Source organism: Talpa occidentalis, unplaced genomic scaffold (genome assembly GCF_014898055.3).
Source record: "Talpa occidentalis isolate TD23 unplaced genomic scaffold, MPIMG_talOcc4v2.1 talOcc4.4, whole genome shotgun sequence".
Taxonomy (NCBI): Eukaryota; Metazoa; Chordata; class Mammalia; order Eulipotyphla; family Talpidae; genus Talpa; species Talpa occidentalis.
Genome location: NW_023604295.1, coordinates 83,563,735 through 83,581,577, shown reverse-complemented (window position 1 = coordinate 83,581,577; position 17,843 = coordinate 83,563,735). Strand labels below are relative to the sequence as shown.

The 17,843-nt window shown below is 42.0% G+C and overlaps 1 protein-coding gene across 1 annotated transcript; it reads left to right on the top strand.

The window, feature by feature from the left end:
- Positions 1 to 761: 761 nt before the first annotated feature.
- Positions 762 to 1,175, top strand: LOC119258177 (endogenous retrovirus group K member 19 Pro protein-like). The gene has a single exon (XM_037526651.1). It carries the CDS (start codon positions 762 to 764, stop codon positions 1,173 to 1,175), a length of 414 nt encoding a protein of 137 aa, XP_037382548.1.
- Positions 1,176 to 17,843: the final 16,668 nt, after the last annotated feature.

Below are 17,843 nucleotides of genomic sequence, written 5' to 3'. Positions count from 1 at the left end.
TGATTGCGTCAGCCTTATGAGGCTCCAACTCCTCCCGGAACAGAGGAGGCAACAACCCGCACCTGTTTCGCCTACAGAAAAACAGGCCATTTTAAAGCACAGTACCCCACTCTAGGATGGGCTATGATTCCTCCACCTAGTGCTCACAACACATGGAAGCTACCGCCTGGTCCTTGCCCAAAATGCAGAAAGGGTTCCCATTGGGCAAATGAATGTCGCTCTAAGTTTGACAGCAAAGGCCGCACCCTTCAACAAGGAAACGGCCACGGGGGGCCGAAGCCCCAGACTCCCCAGCTGTACGGGGCAATACAGATCATGGCAGACATACAGAGCTCCCAGCCAAACTATTCTCTGACCTCCCTCGCGCCACCAAGGGCAGCGGAGGATACGACCTCTCTGTAACCACATACTCAGTACTGACGCCAACCATGGGAGTACAGCTTCTCCCAACAGGCGTATACGGCCCTTTGCCAGAAGGTGTAATAGGCCTAATTATTGGTTGCTCTTCCAGCGCTTTAAAAGTTCTTTTGGTCATTCCAGGTTTAATAGATCAGGATTATACAGGTGAAATTAAAGTCATGGCACAGGCACTCCATGGCGTAGTCGCCGTCCAAGAGGGGGACTATGTCACTCAAATTATTCCTTTGCCATTCATGCCATCATCAGGGAAGTGCCTCCAACAGGTTAGGGGCTCCTCTGGCTTTGGGTCTTTGGGAGACAGCGTCATCAATTTGGTGTTGTCCCTAGAGGATTGACCATCCATGGCACTAAAAATTCAGGGAAAAGACTTCATCGGCCTCAGGGATATGGGTGCAGATACCTCGATCATAGCGTTTAAACATTGGCCATCGTCATGGCCTCTTCAGGAGGTCCACACCACCCTTCAGGGCCTGGGGTCCACAAAAAATCCTCAACGCAGCTCGGCAGTTCTGTCCTGGACACATGAAGAGGGCCACTCTGGACAGTTTCAACCTTATGTTCTCCCAAATATCCCCATGAACTTGTGGGGAAAGGATGTCCTCAGTGCTATGGGGGCGCTATTGGTGGTGGGGTCTCAGGTTACCCAGATGATGATTAATAGTGGATACACCCTAGGAAAAGGTTTGGGGAAGTCAGAACAGGGCCCTACCTCTTTTGACCTCCATTCGAACGTTAGGGCGGACGGGGACCGTTGAGGCCTAGGGATGGTCGCTCAGACCCCTTTTTCTTAGTGGCCACTGAAACGCCGCCTATACGGACCCCTTTATCCATTAGATGGAAAACGGACCGACCAGTCTGGGTCCCTCAGTGGCCACGTACAGATGCGAAATTGGAGGCAGCTCATTCACTGGTACATGAACAATTAGCAGCAGGGCATTTAATCCCCTCTACTTCCCCTTGGAACACCCCATCTTTGTCATCAAGAAAAAATCAGGGAAATGGTGCCTATTACAAGATCTTAGAGCAGTGAATGAGGCCATGGGATTGATGGGCCCAGTCCAACTGGGGGTCCCGGACCCCTCCAGTATCCCCAGGAAATATCACTTAGCTGTCTTCGATCTCAAAGACTGTTTTTTTACTATCCCTTTGCATCCATCAGACTCAGACAAATTTGCTTTCATGCTCCCAGCTAGGAATTTGGAGGTTCCCAGTCAACGATACCAATGGGTGTGCCTCCCCCAAGGCATGGCAAATAGCCCTACCCTCTGTCAGTTACATGTGAGTAATGCTTTGCATCCAGTCAGGCAATCCTTCCTAAAGTTGCATGTGGTCCATTATATGGACGATATACTACTTGCCGGGCCCTCTGAACAAATGTTGCAGGAAGCTCTCTTGGTCATACAGACTCATCCTTCTAAGGCAGGCCTTACAATAGGTCCTGAAAAATTACAGATGTACCCACCTTTTCAGTATTTAGGACAAATCTTTGAAAAGGATACGTATAGACCACAAAAACTACAATTGGCACTGATTTTCAAGAATTATGCGGTGACCTCGCTTGGCTCCGGCCTTCTTTGGGAATCACCATGGGTGAAATGCAACCCTTGTTTGACCTGCTTAAGGGGGAGCCGGATCCAGCTTCCCCACGATATCTTACACTCGCAGCTCATGCCGCTTTGCGGGCCGTAGAAAAGGCTCTGCAGACAACTACCCTTCGGCGCATAGAGCCTGTGAAGCCTTGTGACTTGCTCATTTTGGCCAGTCATCTCACTCCCACTGGTCTGTTCTGGCAAGATGGGCCTTTGCATTGGATTCATCTTCCTGTTTTGCCCAAACGTGTTTTGACGCCGTATTTTACGGAGATTCATCAGCTCATTATGGTAGCTTTAGAGCTCGGCGCCTCAATCTATGGTACCCTGCCAGACAAGATTGTTATCCCTTACACCAAATGGCAATTAGAATGGCTCATCCGCCATGACACTGATTGGACTATCCTGCACTGCATATTCTCAGGATCCTTTGACAGTCATTACCCTCGTCATCCCCTTATTCCATTCTTTCAAGCTCATCCCTTCTGCTTCCCGAGGGTTATTTCCACCACTCCTATTGCGGAGACATGCACAGTCTTTACGGATGGTTCATCCACATGGATGGCAGCTGTGTTCTCATGGACTTATTGCACCCAAATCCCGACACCACATAAATCTGCGCAGCTGGTAGAGGCCGTGGCCATTATCCATGTGCTGTGGCATTTTTCAGACAAGCCTATGAACCTTTATACTGACGGTAAATATTTGACCATGTCAGTCCCTTTGTTAGAGACTGTGGCATGCATTTCCTCGCAGAGCTCCATTCAATCTCTACTCCACGAAATTCAGCTTCTCATACGGGAGAGAGCTCACCCCCTTTTCATTGGGCACATTCGTAGCCATTTGACCATCCCTGGTCCGCTCACTGAAGGTAACCGTATTGTGGACTCTCACTCATTTCCACTGCCCTGCATTACAGAGCGCTCTTGAAGAGCACAACCACATGCATACCAATGCCCGCTCACTGGCCATTCATTACGGTCTTACCAGAGCACAGGTGTGGGATATTGTCTGTGCCTGTGAGCAGTGTGCTCCTTATATTCCTGCTCCCCAGAGTCAAAGAGGGGCAAACCCTCGTGGGCTCTTGCCTAATGATTTGTGGCAGATGGATGTAATGCACTTTTCTGCTTTCGGCCATTTGGCTTTCATCCAGGTATCTGTTGACACCTTCTCCGGGTTCATTTTCGCCATGCTCCATGCTGGTGAGGCGACCAAGGATGTTATATCTCACTTGCTCGCCGCCTTTGTACCCTCGGCCGCCCTAGGGCTCTAAAGACCGACAATGGCCCTGGTTATACCAACAAGACTTTTGCTACCTTTTGCAGTCAGCATGCTATACAACATCGCACTGGCATTCCTTACAATCCCCAGGGTCAGGCTGTCATGGAGCGCACGCACACCACCCTAAAGCCCATGCTTGAAAAACAAAAGGGGGAGTACCGATCCCCCAAGGACAGATTAACCTTAGCGTTATTTACCCTAAAATTTTTAACGCTGGACTCTTCTTCCTGCTCGGCGGCAGATCATCATTGGATGCCAGATGGCCATCCTCCCTTATGTACCACCAGGTGGAAAGACTCATCCTCAGGGGATTAGCAACCGCCCGTGCCGGTGTTAACCCAAACACCAGAACACCAGACAGTGTTTGTCTTTTCCCTGGGTCGACTGACCGTCCCATTTGGTTACTGTCGCATTTGGTCCGGTTTCTCTCCACACCCCCCCCCACCCCCGGTGAATCATGAAGATGCAGCCTGTGCACCCGCGGATCCTGATGTTGCTCTTGATAACCCTGACCGTGACGGTGTTGGGGGAGATCCGCTGGGCAGTGACACACCATCAGCTGTTCCTGCTTCCTGTCCATCAATATAGTGGCGTGTTTCCCCAAATATATGCCACAAACCTGTCCACCAGCCTTCCCTCTGTTCCTTTTGACTCCTCGGCCACAAATGTCACCGGGGTTTGGATCTTCACGAATGTCCTCTGCTTCCAGATGATGTTGCCTCAGGCAAACTGGACTGCAGACATGCTGATACTAATTCATTGCCCTCTGCGAAGGAAGAGCTGAATTATTCCGATGTTCCGTGTCAGCTTCAATCATGCTGGAACGTGTTGCGAGGACAACTGGTGGTGATCATGAGGATCCCTGGCACACTGTTACTGCCAGTCAACGTCAGCAACCTGGCCACAGCAGTCATCATCCGTAACGAAAGGGATGTTGGCATTACAGCAGCAGTGGTTGCTGTTGCAGCTGTTGCTTTAGTGGTGGCGGTGGGAGAGGCTTTGGCCATCTCAAATTCTGTGGCCACTGCAAATGCCATCAATACCTTGTTGACGGAGGTCGCTGCCGCATTAACTACCCAAAATGCACTCAACAATCATATTCATGTAGGGATGCTAAACCTGAATCAGCAGATAGCCTTGCTTCAAGAAGAAATTGATATGTTTAGGTTGACCTCTCATATTGCATGCATGCCTACCTACCAATACTCTTGTGTTACACCAGTTGTTTTGCATAATCATTCAGCAGTTGTACAAAGCCTTAGTGCTGCCCTGTGTGGCCCCTGAAGCCAGCAATTTCTTAACTATACCTTGCAATTGGCAAAACAGGTTGTCACGATCCACTCCACCAGGGCTGAAGTAATGAAGCCTGGAACCTTCACGTCTTGGCTCTCGAAAGCCCTGTCTTTTGCTAAGGTTTGGAGTGGTCTCGGCCTTTTGGCATCTGTGTTGTTTGGTAGCCTGGTCATAGCGTAATGCTTTCTTGTCTGCTATGTGCGTCGCCGCCACATCCTGCGCCTTGCCTTACGGCAGACGCAATGGAGCCCTGGACAGCAGAAGCCAATATGGATAAACATAGCTCTCTGTGCCCTGTGAGCCAATGACGGGTAAGAAGGTGTTGCGGGCATACCAACCTAAGATAGCGCCACTGTGCAGACACAGCGGTTGCGATGACGGGTAAGGATGATACTGTGAATGCCTCAACCTAAGACAGGACAGGTTCGCACATAAAGAAGGGGGAGATGTCCGGGTCCGTGGCAGGCTATTGCATAGCTTGAAATGCATATAGTTAACAGGAAGCCAGTAAAAGATGCACAGAAGACACTAGGGTCAATCAGAGAAAGCCACACAGTCCAAGTGTGGAACAGGCAAAGCGCAGGCGCAGCATAAGGTACTTAAGGGTAGGCGGAGAGGAAATAAAGTTCCTTTTTTGCAGCTTCTCATCAAGTGTGTCAGCCTCTCATTTCATCCCCAGCCCCTCTTCTGTGCCTCTCGAATCCCGCAGTTCGGGACACATTAGTGTTTTCCTTCAGGTTTTTGTTTTGTTTTGCTTTACAGCAGTTTTGTGGTAACTGGAGAAGGTGAGCCCACCATCTTCACTGTGTTATCATCTTTCAGGAATTCCCCAATTTTGTTTTAAACTATGTAATTTGCATTGAATAAGTGTTTGCATACAACACAGTATATGACTTCAAAGTATAGTACTTACCTCTTCAGATGTGTGTCTCTATATGACATTTGCCATTTTACACCCATAATTTCACTTATTTTTCCACCAATTGTATTGTATCTACAGAATTTATATATTTCTCTTCCTGAACAAAAAGCCATGCCTAATCTAGGAAAGTTAACACTTTTTCTGAATGTTGTCAGGCACAACAGTAATTGCCAATTCATTTTCTATTTCTTACTCTGCTCAATATTTAACCACAATGATGACAACAAACCCTTAATAACAAGTCTTACAATTGGCTCCATTTCTCCTATTTGAAATATGTTGACTATGAATTTTGATTCAACATGACCAATAACTTCTTAGCACATTTTTGACTCAAGAACTTTTAAAGTAGACCTCAACATCCATGAACATTTTTAGAAATACATCATCAGTTACTAGTCCCAGGGATTTGACAGCAGGCAAATATCACTCAACATTACTCAAGAGTGATTTTCTTTATTAAGATTTATTCTTAAAGTGGTTATAATCTTCATTTTTAAGATGCCCCAAAGCTGAAAACCTGTATCAACTACATTATACAATCTGAAATTTAAATTCATTAAATAGTTATGAGAAAAGGAGAACAAGTCATGTGCAATAAGCTAAAATTGCTGACATTGTACTCATAATAGGTTTTTTTCCTAGAGGTTTTATTGCAGTTATATAATAAACCATTAACTTATGAAGTGAAAGGAAACATTCTGAATAGATTTTGAGGGGGTTGCATTTTTGGAAGATGCAGCCGACAAGTATAAGACAATGCTTACAATAATTTAAGAATGAACATTTAAACAAATGGAAACCCTGACATGACTGACATTTTCTCATTTACAAAATTTAAGACTTTTTAGAAGCTTCCTATGGTAATAAAAAAAAAGTTTTGTATGAAATAAAATGATTTCTATCACTATTGAAAATAGATAATTAAGGCCTGTTTCATATCACTACAGTTATATATTTCTTATTTTTGAAATTTTAATGAAAACATACAGAAAGTTATCATTCAATATAATTGCTTTGCAAAGCTTTGAATCTGAGGGAAGTTAAATTTTAGAGTTTTTCTCCTTGTTTCTATCATATACATCTCCCTACTTTGTAATTAATTCAGACTTGCCAGGAAAATATTCTTTTGTCTAGATTGAGAGATTTTTATAGTGGAAAAAAAAAGGAAAAGTTTCAATGTAAGCATATGCAATCAAAAACAATGTTATCTTTGAAAATTAACATCATCTGATGTATTATTTTAAGAGTTTTCTTAGGAATATGCTTCCTTCTAAAAAGAAGAAAGCATATTAAACATTTACAGTCTGAGAAAATACTTTTTGGCACAGCAGAAAAAGACAAAAATAGTCTAGATGTAGATATAGAGCCTGAATTTGATGAGCATGGCAATAACAAGTTACTTCAATGTTAACTGCTTATATTTTACATAATCTATGAATGCATATATATATATATTACAAAAACGAATGTTTTATAAAAGTGAAACAAATAAAATAAAAAATGAAATATCAGTCCATTAAATGATTTATTTTAAATTAAACAAATATGATGGCATGTGGGTAAACATCCTTTATTTAATATTTAGTTATGGATCCTCTTTCATAAAATATTCATTTTAATCCAAATTTATGATTCTAGAAACAAGCTACCAAAATAAAACAAATTATAAAATATTGCATTATCTATTGGGTTATTTTTAGAAGATGGGAGCTTCACTTCTCCCAAGGTTCCACTGCCCTCAATGGAGATTATTAACCTTTGCAATTTTAGGTGTTTTTGACTTCACTCATGACAAATAATATATTTTATTTCCATTCCAACTATTTATATACTAAATTAGGAAAACTGATAAGGCAGAATATCATATTTCTTAATTAATCTTCCAAAAGTCTTCATTCTAATTTACATTCATGACTTTGTCTTTTTGATACCCAATAAGAATTTTATATTTTACCTTATATAAAAAGGTAAAGGTCTACCATTGTAACCAAAGCAAAGTTTATGTATATGAAACCATAACACATTGTAAATTGTATTGCTGTATGATGTTAAAATGTTTGTTTTAAATTTAAATCAAAAGTACCTCTTGTATGAACACCTTCACCTAAAAGTAACATTCTACTTTGTTATGTTATAAAAGATGAAGAATATTGACTACAACCCATTAATAGCTTTCATAGTTAAACGATAGTTGAAGTAGTTCTATAATTCCACTGAAATGACTGTGTCTTAAATCTATTATGCTCAAAATTATATGAAATATCGCCATGGCAACATGGCTCTAAGAAAAATTAATTTCAGAGGTTAGAGTGTCTGGTAGGTGTCAGATACTTGTAATTCTGGGATTCTTGCTTTTTGAAGAATTCTGAGCATTTTAACACATTACATGGTGGGTTATAAATATTAGGGAAAGTGTATTTTCTTATGGAAAAATTATTTGTCTCGTACCCAGAATAAATGCAAAATAAATCATAATTATTTAGAACATCTGACATGAACGAAAATGTATCTAAAGTTGCAATCACATTTGTATTTACATAGTCAATGTTCAAATTACCATGTATATTTGTATTTTTAAAATTTAATGTAATATTAACATATGTTCATTTTTGTAATAGTTTACAGAAATAGTAGATATCACAGTTGTACTATTTTTGATCACACGTCTGTGTGTTGAGACACAAACCTAGTCACAAAGATAAATTTTATACCTTAAACCTATACTCATTGATCTCATTTTAAAGCAGAACACAAAGGAATTCTAATTTGAAATTATATTGTTTGAAACCATGCAAGCTCTGGGGGATGGGTGTTGTTAGGTCTTCAACTATCTGCTTAAAACTTCAGGACATGACTCAAAATAAGACATATGGTGAGAAACAATAAATGAATTGATTTATAGGGAATCAAAAATTGGGTGAGCTGAGAGAGACAGAGAGAAATTTTCATGTCAGCCTTAACAAGATAGATGTGTAAGAGGGTGGTTTCTGAGAAAAGGGGAGGTTCTAGGTTCCCTGCCCCTCCCAAGGGAGGGTGGAGCTGAGCAGGGATGGGAAGAAGCTGGAGAGGAGACTGGAGTAAGTATGAAGTGGGATAGAGAGTATAAGAGCAGGACTGGACACGGGGCAGGTTTTCTAATATCCAGCAGACCGGGTAAAGGAGGAGTCAGAGTCCTCAGTGGCTTTTGCAGGTCTTTTATTGGGGTTCACCAGGCATATGGCAGTCAGGGGTGCTGGGGGGCCAGAAGGCTGGCAGTCCTCCCAGCCCCCAGCAAATCCGCACTCTCTCTGGGCTCTCTGACATTCTCTGCTTCTGCTTCTTTGCTTCTCTCAACGGCTTCTCTTCGGCTTTTTTCTCATCTTCTACTGGCGTCCCCGTGACGCCGCCCTAAAAAGCCCAGTCTCAGCCCAGGTGAATCCCATCTACCTATGCCCACACCCTACTCCAGGTGCCCACCATCAGGCATGCATTCAGGACCGCGAGGATCCATCATCTCTCCTGATGGCGGGAGGGCAGAAAAGCCTGACATTTTTCTTTACCCTACAGAGAGTAAAAAGGAGAATTGGAGGAGGCTTATGGAACAGAGACATATGAAGAAGCTGTGCTGGCTTCTTGGTCCTGGACAAGTTGAAAGAGATGTGGGTGAGAGGCCCTAGGAAGGTGTAGGGCCAGGAAGGCACAGAACAGGTTTCCTATGATTGGAGCAGATCCGGTAAAGGAGAGTCCTGGATCCCTTAGTGGCTTTCTCAGGATTTTATTGAGCTTTCACATGTAGTGCAGCAACCAAGTACATGGGAGGCTGGGGTGCTGGGGAACCAGGAAGCCGGCAGGCCTCCAAGCCCCCAGCAAGTCTTCACTCTTGGTTCTCTGGCCTTCTCTCTCTCCGTATCTGCTTCTCTTGGCAAATATATTAATATTGCAGCCATGGCCCACCGAAGTGAACAACACAACTGAAAATAACAATGTAACAAAATGCAGGTACCCCACATCAGGCATGCAATCCTAATGAAGGGGGACAGAGAAGTCTGAAAATCATTTACCATACAATCTATCCCATCAGAGTTTTCTGCCATATAGTCTACATATAAGTTGTAAGGGTCAGGACTGGCCACAGTGCAGGTTTTCTGATCACATGCAGACCGGGTAAAGGAGGAGTCAGAGTCCTCAGTAGTTTTGCAGGTTTTTTATTGGGGTTCACCAGGCATATGGCAGGCAGGGGTGCTGACTGGGGGGCTGGGAGGCTGCCAGGCCTCCCAGTCCCCAGCAAGTCTTCACTCTATCTGGGCTCTCTGGCGTTCATTCTGCTGCTTCTCGGCTTCTCTTTCGGCTTCTGCTTCGGTTTCTACTGCTGCTTCTACTGCTGCTGCTGGCGTCCCTGTGACGCCTCCCTTAAAAGCACAGTCTTAGCCCAGGTGAATCCCATCTACCTATGCCCACACCCTATTCCAGGTGCCCGCCATCAGGCATGCATTCAGGACAAGGATCCATCATCTATCCTGATGGCGGGAGGGCAGAAAAGCCTGACATTTTCTTTACCCTACATAAGTTATATACAATTTTCCTTGGCAAACATACACACTGCAGCCATGGCCCACAAAAGAAAATGATACAACTGAATAATACAATTGAACACAAATAAGTCCAGGCAGGGCACCTAGTGACAAAAGACAGGATTATTGGCACCAGCAAATGATCAACCACTTCTGCTGCCTAAGGTGCTGCTCATGCAAGGGGTGAAGCACTCAGGCATCTGCTGTCACATGCCAGGAGCAGTCAGGCTTCCTGACCTACTCAGCTCGTAGTGTAATCTACGAGCCGCACACTGCATGCACACCCAGGATGCCCTCACTCTTGGATTGGTGATTCTGTACTCTTTGGGGGTAAACTCCCAATCCTCAGGGTTTTCTCTCTGCAGTCATTCAGCTTTCATAGCCACCAATGCAACACAGACCCCTGCACTCAAGCCAACCCATTGCACACACACATGGGCCGGGGATCCAGGACACAAGCTCCACATGTGGCCTCCCTTGGGTCCCCTCTTCAGCTGTGGGCTCCATCACAAGCCACGTTCCCCACCCATCCCCCAAGATGGGTTTCTTAGCTCCTCAGCCTTACTCAACAATGAGCAGGGCATCACCCACAGGTGATTTTAAGACTCACTGGCCTACTTGAGCATACTTAGGCTGCTTAACAGCTGCTCATGGCTTCCCGATCTCAGCATCAGCTTTTGACTTTCTTAGTTGGCTTTTCCTCTGCCTGGCTGCAAAGAACTTGTCGAGGGCTTTGTAATGCAACCATCCCATATCAGGTAGGTTCATCACGGTTCAAGTTGATCTGTCGGTGTTTTCGTGTTTTCATTTTCTCCCCTATTCACTGCTGCACTCCTCCACACGCTACTGCACTCAGCCGCACACCTCTGCACTGCTCCGTACTCCACAACACGTCCCTCCACACCACACCATCCTCTGCTGCCCTGGCCTTATATGCCCAGTCTCTTGGCCCAGGTGTATCCCATCTACGCATGCCCACACCCCACTCCAGATGTCCACCATCAGGCATGAACTCAGGACCACAGGGATCCATTATTAATCCTAATGGCCGGAGGGCAGAAAAGCCTGACAATTATTTACTCTACACCATCCCCTGGGGTATACAAACAATATCATCCTCCCCCAGGATCCCCAAAACATAACATTAACCTGCCAAAGTTTCTCTGCCTTCTGCTGGGATTGTCACTCCAAGTCCATCCATTGTTCATTGTGTCAGCACTGGCAATCTCCGAATCATGTCCCTTTCTTTCCAGACGATTTTGCTGCTTCAGGGGTCGTGGGCTGGTCCTGGCGGGCCGTCTCCTCCCTTGTCCGGCAGCTCCCGGGCCTTGTAGACTTCCTGTGCCCCTGCAACATCTTTAGCTCTTCCCACATCTCCTGGACTTTGGTCACCACCCGTGCTGCCATGGCACCTCCAGCATTGACCCAGGCTCACCATCTGCTACTCCTCTGTCCCTCCTGAGGTCTTTGGAGGGCTCCATACCCATATGCATCAAATCATTACGCCGACTTAGGCCAATTGTAGGGCCAGGAAGGGCACAGAGCAGGTTCATCTATAATTGGATCAGACCAGGTAAATGGGAGCTCTGGAGCAACCAGATATAAGGTAGGCAGGAGTGCTGGGGGTCAGGAAGCTGGCAGGCCTCCCAGCCCAGGCAAACCTTCACTCTTCTCTCTCTCTCTCTCTCTCTTGTTCTCTCTCCTGCCTCTGCTTTTCTTGGTAAATATATCTATACTGCAGCCATGGCCCACCCAAGTAAATAATACAACTGAAAATAACAATGTAACAAAATGCAATTGTTCCACATCAGGCATACAATCCTAATGGCAGAAGGCAGAAAAGCCTGAAAATCACTTACCCTACAGGAGGTTAACAATGGCAGCTTTTATCTTGATTTTGATTTTGCTCTTTTCCTCCCAGACTTGTCTGTTTCTGACCCTTTTCTATGGTTCCCCACCGAAGGTGCTTTAGACTTGTGGCAGGTTATAGGGCCTTGCTTTGAGTTAACCTTGTTTGGCTGAACGTTTACTCAGGAGGGGATTAGTAACTTCAGGTGCTAGATTTGGAAACTATGTTCTTTGCCTTGTTTGTATTTCACACTAATTATTTTAAAGGTCCTTTCCATTAAAAGTCTTATATGTTTTGTCTTGAGGTGGCGAATGGCAAAACCTAATTAGAGCAGGAAAGTTTGGGGGTTTTGAGGTACCCCTCTCCCTGCCCTGTCACAGATGCAGGCTCTCTCAGCTAAGGAAGAAGGAGCTGGCAATAAGATGGCCATCCAGGAATGGAGATGACCAGTCTGCTGAGGCAGAGGAGTAAAGTTTGAGAGCTGGGGCCACACAAGTGTGAAAAGAATCTGGTGCTACTTGCCACCTGGGCCAACTGCTGGGAACCGGACCCAGATGTAAGGGAAGAAATCAGCTGGCCTGAAGGATCAGCTATCTATCTGCTCACCATCAAAGAGGCCAGACAGAGTGGGAGAGAGAGAGAGAGTGAGGCATGACAGACATGTCACTGCCCATATGAGGAAGGAAGGTCCAATTGTGGTGCCATCATTTAATGGTTTAGAAAATTAAATGCACGTTTGCCAAAAAGAGTACATACCTATTATTTTATTAGTTACTTATGCATAAAAATAAAAAAATAAACAGGTATTGATCTATAAAGGTGAAAAATAATTTATGCAATTATTGATTTCATCCACTTATTCAAAACTATTTACTGACAGCCTACTGTTTATAACACACTGTGATTCACCAATGAAATACTGTATAAGGAGAAATTCTCTTTTCACCAATTTCTTAATTAATTGAATCAAAGTTGTTTTATTTCTCTTAAACTGAATGTTCTGGAAAGGTGCCTCAAATCTTGATTTTGCATTGCTAATGTGGATATTGTTTTCATGGTCTGTATTTTTCCAAGTGTCTAACTGCTTCCCTGGTAGTATTTAGGCAACTAGGGCAGCAATCTCCTCAGTCCACCAGGGAATCGCTTGAAGTGTTATTGCTGCCATCATTAAGTGATACCCTATTGGTTTGGAGTTAATTGGCTTTATAACACTGAAGTCACTACCAGTGAGGAACTGTGCCCATAGAATGTTTACAGATGGATAATGAGTTCAACTGTTAAAAGGTCAATTTGTCTTTTGCTCACAGGTAAAAAGAAACTACTAAGCATAAGTTCAAACTAACAAATTATGGGTTTTAACCTGTCATCATATACTGATTCTCAGTTCATACAAAAATTGACAAAGCTATTGATTACTTGCAAAAGTATCAGTTACATAGGTATAGTGTATTGTGTTAAAATAATTGTTATTTAAATAGTGAAAATATGTTAGTTGTTCAAGAGACATTTATTATTTTAACTTCTCAATATTGCTTAACAATATTGGATTATATAGTAAAGAAAGGGCAAAGGAAGAATTAACACTATGCGACAAAATGGCACAGCTATCTACCTAGATTTTAAAAAGAGGAAATAGAGGTAGAGATAGTGATAACGATGGGTGGAAAGGAGAGAGAAACTATACAGTAGTATATATTAAATAGCCAGCAGAAAAAATATCATTTAAATTAAAGCTTATTTTATACAATATATCTTATATAATCTATGCTTGTGGTCATTCATTTATTCACCCATTTTCTTATTCAACCAACGGATTTTATATTTACCAAAGTATTTTGGCATCAAGGATGTCATTGAAAACTTGAAAACCATTTACTGTTTTCTTCACACCTGCAAACTAACATAGATCTAATAAGTAAAATGACTTAATGAATGAACAAGCAAGCAAGATAGGAAAGACACATTATAAAACAACTATTACAAGTTAATGATGAGTGGGCAAAGATATTCTCTCTGAGAAAGTGACATTTAAAATGGCCCTAACGTGGCCTCCCCAGTGGTGCAGCGGTTGAGCGCTGGGTTGCGAAGCTGCCTGCAGCCTCTGCAGCGCTGGTTCGAACCCCGGCTGCTCCCCGGCCACCGGAGGAGGGTCCCACATGGCGCGCAGACCTGCCCTGCCGCCCGCTGCTCCCCTCAGAAGTGTACTTCATCAGTCTGCCTGCTCTGCTCCCCGCTCTGGCTCTGGTGAATTCTCTCACCCTCCCGCGCTTCTGACTGTACCCAGTGCTTGTATAAATAAATAAATAAATAAATCTTTAAAAAATAAAAATAAAACACAATTATCCATGTCATTCTTTAAAAAAAATAAAAAATAAAATAAAATGGCCTTAATGATGAGTAGGGTTTAAAATAATGTTAGGACTTATCAGAATCAAAACAAAGTGAAATCTAGGAAAGGACCAGGAGTAGTGTTGGAAGAATGGAATTTCTAATCAAAGTTGCAAATAATATGATCAATAAGCTTTACACATATGCTGTACATTATTGTATCCATAGTCAAAATATTGTACGCCTGTAATTTTTAATTGGATAGATCTCATGGTAAGTGTTCCTACCACAATAAACAAATAAAAACAAAACAAACAAAAACCATAAATTGTTGATGCTTGCCAAAAAAATGAAAAATAAAAGGGGTTGTGGGAGGTTAGAAAAGGAGGGAAATCAAAGTGTGACTCATATTTTAAAGCAACAGAAGTTTCTTGAGGATTTTAAATTGAAAGTAATGCAATTTTTAAAGGATCATTCTGCTGTTGAATGGAAAACCAGGGACAAAGAATAAAAGCAAGGAGACTAGTGAAGGAGGAGAGGAAAACATTTAGTGTTTTAGCTCAACTATCTGTGCATATTTACTGAGAAAAACTATATTTAATAACTGTCTTAATTGATGTTAAGCACTAACATGATTAATTTTTTGTAATTACTTTGAAAAATAATATAAAGACAGAATAAGCCAGTTCTCTGCCAAAAGCTTAAAAGCTTAAAAATACAGAATACTTCCTCACTTTTACCAGCACAAAATCACTGAGAATTGAGAGGTAAAATATAAATACATTTTTTAAATTACATATTTAAAAATTTATGTACTGTGCATCCAAAATAAAATTTAGAACATCCTACTCTAATATTTCTTTAGTGCTCTGATGGAAGTTATTTAGGAATAAAGTCTGGCTTCTAATATGCCATAAAGAACTCATGGTTCCCAATATATAATGATATATCACAAAATTCTCTAAGGGTTTCACACTTATTAAAGTTTTATAGGAAATTTACCAGCTGGGAACTAATGTCCTCTCTGGACATATTCTGATCATCAGAGGGTTCTCAATTGTAACTGTGACAAACCAAAGATGTTTTAAGTATTCTCTTCCCAGGACATGACCAAGTAGCTTTGGAAATAAGTATTATAAACATCAAACTAAAATGCTCAAAATTGGAGAAATACTGTTATGCATTATATCATATTTAAGAAAAAGGCTATTGTTTTACTTGATGACTGCAAATGTTTGCATTTCTTCATCATTTTTGTTGTAAAATTCCATTTCGCATGAAGTTTTACTAATGCAATCTGTGCCACTTTCACTTCTTATTTTAGTTATTTTTTATTGAGATAATGTTACTTTATATCATTCTTATGATTTGGAAGTATAGATTCATACTACTTCATATATATATATATATATATATATATATATATATATGTATGTATCACCTCACCATACTCAAAAGAGTAACACACATAAACCTCTTCTATAGTCAAGTAGACACTTTCCCTGTCAACCCTCCTTCCCCTCCACCCCGAGTAATTTCAATTTCACGTTTGGATTTCCAGAGTTTCATTTTGTTTTGTTTAAGTTAGTATTTTCCTTTGTTTTGTCTCTCTATATTACAAATATGAGTAAAATAATCTGGTAATTTATTTTTTCCTTCTCACTTATTTTGCTTAGCATAATCCATCCCAGTTCCATCCCTGCTGTCCCAAAAAGCAAGTTTTCATTTTTTTATAAAGGAGTAGTGTTCCATTGTGTATATTAACTGACTTGCGTTAATCTATTCATCAGTCCTGGGACACTTAGGCTGTGTCCACAGCACGGCTATTATAAATCTTTCTACAATGAATGTAGGAGTACATTTATCACTTTGAATTAGTGTATGTGTGTGTGTGTGTGTGCATGCATATATGCTTCAGGTAAATTCCTACAAATGGAATGCTTGCATCATATGTTAGATTTATTTTTAATACTTTGAGTAAACAACATTCATTTTCTATAGAGCCAGGAGCAATCTATATTCTCAATAACAAAATAATAAATTTCCTTTTTTTCCAAATCCTCACCAAACTTGTCATTTCTAGTCTTTTAATTAATGACCATTCTCTTCAGTGTGAGGTGGCATGCTCATTATTGTTTTGATTTGCATTTCCCTGATGATAAGGATGATTAGATTTCTTTTAAAAGATTTATTTATTTATGCATACAAGAGCTAGGGTACAGACCACAGGTGTGAGAGGTGAGAGGACTCACCAGAGACAGAGTGGGAAACAGAACAAGCAGAGTGACGAAAGTACACTGCTGAGGGGAGCAGCTGGTGAGTATGGAGAAGTCTGATGTGCCATGTGGGTTACTCCCTGGCTGGCCAGGGATCCAACTCATGCTGCAGAGGCTGCAGGCTGCTTCATAGGTTGTGTCTTAACCCTTTGCACCACCAAGGAGGCCCTGATTAGCATTTTTAATGTGCTGGTAGACCATTGCCTTATCTTCTTTAGATAAGTGCATATTTAACTCTGCTGACCATTTTTTGATTGTGTTAAATGTTTAATTGTAGGAATTGCTTGTAGTTATTGGATACCAGCCCCTGTTGAATATATAATTAAGAAATATGTCATCTTGGGCCTCCCTGGTGGTGCAAGGGGTTAAGACACAGCCTATGAGACTGTTGACAGCCACTGCAGCACAAGGTTGATCCCTAGCCAGGAAGCTACCCACATGGTGCAGCAGACCTCTCCTGACTTTACCACAGCTCCCCTCAGCAATGTATTTTGGCTGATCTGCCTGTTCTGTTCCCCACTCTGCCTCTGTTGAATTCTCTCACCCTGCCCCCGCACCTCTGGTCTGTACCCCAGTTCTTATATGCATGAATAAATAAATCTTAAAAAAAAATAGGTCATCTCATTCAGTGTGGTATCTTTTTATTTTAATGCTAGTATTCTTTCTACTATGCAAACACTTTTTTCTTTGTTGTAGTCTGTTTTTGTTGTTGTTGTTGTTGTTGTTGTAGCTGTTGTAGTTTTGCTATTGTTCCCCATGTCATTGGAGTTGAAACCCCAAAACTATTTTACCTCTGAAGTCAATATTGAGGAGTGTTTTGAGAATGTTTTCTTCTAAATAGTTCATGAATTCAATGTTTTGAAAGATTTATTGTTTTTTATTTATGCATAAAAGAACAAATGGTCTAGGCCAGAGGTGTGGGAGGTGAGGGGATTCACCAGAGACACAGTGGAGAGCAGAACAGTCAGGTTTACTGAAATGCATTGCTGAGCAGAGCAGAGGGTGAGATAGCAGATTTCTGCTGCACCATGGGTTTAGCTCCCCGGCCAGCAATTGAACTCATGCTGCAGTAGCTGGCAATAGCTTAATAGCACTGAGACTCAGCCCCTGCCCCACCAGGGAAGTCCCCTCAATTTTCAAATTAAAACTTTTAATGAATTTCCAGTTATTGTGTGTATGTTTGTGTATGTGTGCATGATATGAGTTAATGGTCTGTTCTCATTTTCTTGCAAATGGCTGTCCATTATTCTAATACCATTAACAGAAGATAATTTTTCCATTGTCTATTCTTGATTCCTTTGTTGTAAATTAGCTATTCATATATGTGTGGGT